General features: G+C 27.5%; 2 protein-coding genes across 2 annotated transcripts; one reads left to right on the forward strand and one right to left on the reverse strand.

Moving 5' to 3' along the window:
• Window positions 1–223: 223 nt before the first annotated feature.
• Window positions 224–2281, forward strand: ENU1_105510 (hypothetical protein; the record flags this gene model as incomplete). Its single annotated transcript, XM_008859428.1, has 1 exon — window positions 224–2281. One exon carries the CDS (start codon window positions 224–226, stop codon window positions 2279–2281), a length of 2058 nt encoding a protein of 685 aa, XP_008857650.1.
• Window positions 2282–2346: 65 nt separating this feature from the next.
• ENU1_105520 (Bromodomain containing protein) lies at window positions 2347–5840 on the reverse strand (the record flags this gene model as incomplete). Its single annotated transcript, XM_008859429.1, has 2 exons — window positions 2347–5664; window positions 5709–5840. The coding sequence occupies 2 exons, from the start codon at window positions 5838–5840 to the stop codon at window positions 2347–2349; spliced, it is 3450 nt and encodes a 1149-aa protein (XP_008857651.1).
• Between the last annotated feature and the right edge of the window lie 483 nt (window positions 5841–6323).

A 6323-nucleotide genomic window follows, 5' to 3' on the forward strand; every position in this document is an offset into this window, starting at 1 on the left:
CTTTAGAGGAGAAACTGAACATACTAAATGTTCCTAAGATTTTCTCTTATTATTTTTTAAGGATATTATTAATTATAGATAAATAAACTAAAATACGTTTAAGTTAAAGATGGGTTGTCAGTCTTTATTTTTATCTCACGTTTTCTACCTGTTGAAAGAAACTAATGACAATTAAGACTCTTTATTAAATAAAACTTGAAAATTTTACTTTATTATTAAAGAAATGGAAAGTAGTTTTAAAAGGTTATTTGATGAATTAGGAAGAATAGTCTCTTCACAATTTGAAATTAGTAATAATGCCGAAGAATCAATTAAAATATTACTTGACTTTGTTGCTAAAACTGAGGTTGTAGAAAGGTTATTTCATTATATAGAAATACATCGAGTTATAAATGATATATTATATCCAATGGTTATAACATTAAGTTCTAAACAAAATCAACATGAAAAAAGTGAATTACTTAAAAAGGTTTTAAAAATTATTTATGCTTACGTCAAGTCAATAAACAAAATTGATTTTACTAATGGGGTGTTAAGTTATAATAATAAACCTCTTTTCCCACAACAAGTATTTTCAATGTTTAGTATTATTATATCAACTGAGATTGGTTCAATTTCTATAATACCAAGAAATAGTGAAATTGTATTTAACATAATTGAACATATAACATTACACACAACACCATCAGTACTAAGTAATATAATACAAACAAATATCTTAAATATTGTTTCAATTATTCTTTCATCTGATAAGTTAAAAAATGAGTTAAGAGAAAGTGCATTATCATTATTAATTTCATGTTGTTATTTATCTTTTGATTCATTTGTTGAACCAATAGGAATAAATAAAAGTCATTCTTCATCAAAACTTGCTCTTCTTCTTGACCAAGAGAAAAAAAGAAAACATGAACTTGATACTAAACTTAATAAGAGAAGTGTAAGGTTTCAAGTAAACTCTTGTAAACTTGGATCTTCTCAACCATTACTTCCAGTACCAAATTCACAAATAGCAATAGGAGAAAAAGTATATAATTCAAAAACATTAAAAGGAGTTACAAGTTCACTAAATTATGAAGTTTCTAAAATACTTCTTTCTATTATCGAAAAGAATTCAAAAAAGATAACAAGTATTCTTTTCAAAACAAACGACTCAAATTTAAAAGAACGAAGTTTTATTATTGTTGGAATTATATTAAAATTAGATAAAGAATTAAAACAAATTCAATATTATGATGTTCAATATGCTAATAGTATTCTTGACTCTATTTCTTTTTGGTATGGTAATAATGATTGTCGTTGTTTAGATTATTTAACTGTTAGAATTTGTTTATGGGTTCTTTATCAACTTTTATGCAAAATAAAAACAATAATTGAAATGGAAATGATTCGGATTAATGAAACACCAACAATTAATGGAAAAATGTTATATGAAGATATTTTAAATTGTGGAATTTTTGATACGTATCAAAATGTTATTCAAAACTTTATTCCTGATAAAACACCAAATGATATTTTAACAAAAACATTCTATGGAATTAAAAAATGTTTTGAACTTAATACATTATGTGGAATTGAAGAAACTAGAAACTCAGATTTTTTACAATCTTTATGTTTCGAAAAATGTTGTAATACTATGACTTATTTCTTTTCTTGTTTGATGGTTGATGAATTTACTGATATTAATTGTGTTGAAATTACTCGTCTTATATTTGAAAAAATGAGAGAAGAAAATGAAGTTCCTTGTTTTTATAGAATTGAAACACTTGAACTTTTTTTGCGTGTATTAAATCAGAAAACAAAATATGAACCTAATGATGAAGTTACAAAATTATTACGTTTCATTGATTCAGTAATCAAAAAATTCAATGATGATATTATTATTAATAATATAATTCTTATAAATTTACTCTTCCCTTCTTACACCAGCTTACATTCTCATCTCCCCTTCAGAAAATATTCAACAAAAAAGTTTTTCAAAGAAACTTCTAATCCTCAATCACCAATTAATGACAATAAAACTCAAGTAGATGAAAATCCTCAACATGAAACAAAACTTCATAAATCAAACGAGATAAATGAAAATAAACCAATAAGAAGAAGAAAATTAGTTGAAGTGGTTGACGATGATGAAGATCTTGATGATATCTTTGGTGGTAATGAAAAAGAAGAAGAAGAGGTAATTGATCTTGATACTCCAATATTTAAAAACTCAACTACAAAAGACCCAATAATTACAGAAGAAAAAGAAGAGTATCAAGCAAAACGAAAACTTGATAATTGATTGTTTGGATAAACAATAATTCAATGAGTTTTAAAAATGACATTTAAATGAATAACTTTATTTTATTATGAAGAAGAATTCATCTTCCGTGTTTTTCTTCTAAAACGACTTGGTTCTAGTAGTTCTGTATTTTCATCTTTTAAACTCTCATCATCTTCTTGTTCTTCTTGTGTGGTATATTTTCTTTTAACAGGATAATCATCTCCATCATCTGTGTCAAAGTATTCTTCGAAGTCATCCTCTTTTTCTTCAATTTTTGTTTGTTTCCGTTTTCTTGTTGGCATAGTAATTTTTTTTGCTCTTCTTCTTCTTGGACGAATAAATGTATCTGGACTATCTTCTTCTTCACTATCTTCTTCTTCTTGTAATTGTTCTTCCAAACGTTGTTCAAATTCTTGTTCTTCTTCATAAATTTGAGACTCTTCTTCATTCATTTGTTTAGATGTATTTTTTGTTTTTCTTCTTTTTGGACGTGGTTTTGGTTCAATTTCTTCCTCCTCATTGTCTTCTTTTAGAGAAAGTTCATAGTCTGTTGCAATAAAATTATGTCTGAGATTTCGTTTTGGCATAACTTGAATTTCCTCACTTTCTTGTGAAGGCTCTTTCACTTCTTTGACTTCTTGTTGTCTTGTTTCTGTATTACCCTTTCTTGTTTTCCTTTGTTTGGTTGAAGAATTTGGAATTGTTATCTCTTTAAAACTCTCTAATTGAGTGTTTAAATCAACCAATAAATCAGTATTAACAACAGTCCTACATGTTTCTAATGTTGGTTTTAATTCTTCAGCTATTTCAATTGCACATTCTCCAATAGGGGAATTTGGTCCATTATAAGTCACTGCATTTCTAATTAATTTGAATATTTCCCATTCAACTTGGTCATAAGTACGATAATAATTATCATTTATAAGACGTTGCAATATTAAATTAAAGTCAATAGGAAATGGACATGCGGGAATATAATTTGGATACATCCTAATATCAACTGGTGTCTTAAATATTTGATAATCTTCATTATCAACAATTTCTCTTAATTTATTAATAAGAATTTCTCTTACTTCATCTGCAAAATCATCAGATCGATGTTCCATATAATCACTATCAATTTCATTAATACTAACATCAATATTTCCATTTGATGAAACTAATTTAATTCCTTTATACTTCATAAATATTGAATTGTCAAAATCAACTCGATAAGATGAACCTCCATAATTGACTCTTTTGTGAGACTGCTCCTCAATATATTGAACGTTGTAATCAATAAATTCTTTTAAAAATATAAATTGATTTCTTGATTGAGTAAAAACAATATTATTGATGATAACATCTTCTTTTTCTACTTTTAAATCAACAGAAACAAATACCTCGTTCTGAATATCATCATAATAAATTTTCATAAAAGTAATTTGACAACTAATCCATCCTTCTGTCCCAATATAATGTAGATTATCTGTTCCTGTTATATTTGTTGAAATATCTTTTAGATATTCTTCATGAAATCTAGGAACATAATAAACATGATCTCCAACGTTTGGAAAATATACTTTTCTTTTCTTTGGACAGGTCATATCATACTCTCCAACAACCTTATTAATCCAATGAGGATATGATGTATATATTTCTTTTAATAACTCAGTGTATGTTTCTTCTATAACAACAGAATTAATTGATTGTCGTTGTCCACGCTTTGTAGGTTTTTTTTCTTTTTCTTCTGCTTGACTACTCTCTAATTCTTCAAATAATTCTTCCTCTTCTTCATCTAAAGAAGATGACTCTAAAGAAGACGATTCATTAACTTCAAGAGAACCATCATCAACAATTGGTACCGTTGGAACTTCTTCTGTTCCATTGTCTGGAATAACAATACCCATTCTACTTGCTGCATTTCGAGTTAAATGTTGTTGGGTAATATCTATATCTTCATCAACATCAAATACAGCATCATCTGCTTCTCCAGGAGTGTCTTCAAGCATTGTGTTTTGTTCATTTGGTTCGATAGTAATAGAAACACGTGGTATGATTGCCTCTTCAGGATTATCTCTAAAACTATATGTTTCTGGAGTAAATCTATTTTCTGTACATTGAAGTAATAATTTATTGTTTGTATTCAATATTTGTTGAATAGAAGAATAAGGAATAAAAGTAAAATCACACACACTACCACGAGGTACTAAATGAGGTGCAACCTTAAATTTTTCATCAATACAATTACCAGCACCATCATATAATAATTTGTTGTAATCACTTTGAAAAAATTGTTGTGGTGGTGTCCATCGAAAAGAAGACTTTCCTTCTGAACCAATTCCAAATAATGAAAATGTTCCTAAATCATCTGCAACACTAAGATAACTACCATCAGGTGAAAATCTTAAGTCTGTTAATAACAAACTTCTCAAATCTTTATCATGATAATCATCTCTTGTAAAGAAAAGAATTGGATGAAGTCCATTAATTAAATCCCAAATAATTGTTTGTCCATCTTCAGCACAAGTAGCAAAAATATTTGTTCTTTTTGGATGTAATTCAATGCACTTAATTTTGTTAGTATGTTTTCCTTTACACTCGGAAAAGAAACTGAATTTATCATCATTTTTATAAACTCTAATTGTCCCTTCTGAGAATCCAATAATAATATATTTAAGGTCATTAGTAATTTTGGAAGTTTCAATTCGTTCTTTAATTTCTCCACCATTAAATTCAAGAACATAACAATTACTTGTCATATTCTTTTGTTGTTTGAGGTATAAAATTTTGACATTCTCTGTAAAGTCACAAATTACTAATTTCTGAGACGACCCACAAATAAATAAGTCTTTGTCTCTTACTTTATTTACAAAAGTCATACTATCTTTAGATTTATAAAGTGCATTTACTCTTTCTGGGACAGGGTCTTTAAATGAAAATAAAATAATGTCTCCACAAGTTGAAGTAAACATATCTCCTGAAGTGTTGAAACACCCATAGTCGAATGTTTTTTTGGTTTCCCAAAAACAATCTATAGATGCTAAAAACTCAAGAGTTGGTGTAAACACATGCCCTAAATTATCTTTTTCCATTACGATAAATCCATAAGTCTTAGGAAAGAAAGTTACCATTGTTGTTTTTTTATGAGAAACAAAGAAACTTTTTTCAATCTTTTTATTCTCTAAGTCCCATATAATACACCTTCCATCAGCTCCACAACTTGCTAAATACTTGTGGTCAAAAGAAATATCAATATCTTCTACTCCTTTTGAATGTCCTCTTAATGTTGCAATTAAATGACCATCAATAAGATTCCATAATTTGATTAATCCATCTTCTGACGCAGTAATCATCATTTCTCTATCCATGTCAAATAGTTGTTGAGTAATTTTTTTTGTGTGTCCAATCATATTAATTAACTATATTGTTAACGCTTCTTTCTTTAATCAATTATTCTACAAACCTCATAAAAGTCCAATGTTTGAAATGAAAGTACTTCTGTTTCCTTAAATTCTTGTCCAATTTGTCTTGATATAAGTGAGTTCAAATAATGCTGAGTATTAGAAATAGGTTTTGGTTCGACACTTAATAACATATCTGAAAATTCACCACATAAAGAGACTAATTGTTTGTCAGAGATATCTGGGTAAATATTTCTCTAGACATGTTAACTCAATTTTTGTTATCCAAAAGCGCACATTTAACTAAATCAAATTACTAAAGAAAGAAAACAAACAAATGTGTCATACCCTTTTAATGTTGTTGTAAGAGTAGATGTTTGAGGTAGTGCATTTTGTAAAGATTGTTTTAGTTGTTCAAAAAGGTCTGGAGAGAGGTGTGGTTCCAAATATCGGAGTATGAGAAAATTTAATACTACTTCATTAGAAATGCCACATCATTCACAAAAAAAAACAAACCCCGTTCTTTTTTGCTCATGACGATTTATAAAAACAAAAAAATGAGATCTTTTAAACTCTCTGGTTTAAAGTTTTTGTGGTTTTTGTTTTTTTTTTTCTTTTATTAAAACCCAAAATTTTACTTTGATAGAAATAACAAAAATTTCCATTAGTAAAATTGT

Source organism: Entamoeba nuttalli (assembly GCF_000257125.1).
Source record: "Entamoeba nuttalli P19 unplaced genomic scaffold asmbl_4509, whole genome shotgun sequence".
Lineage (NCBI taxonomy): Eukaryota > Evosea > Mastigamoebida > Endamoebidae > Entamoeba > Entamoeba nuttalli.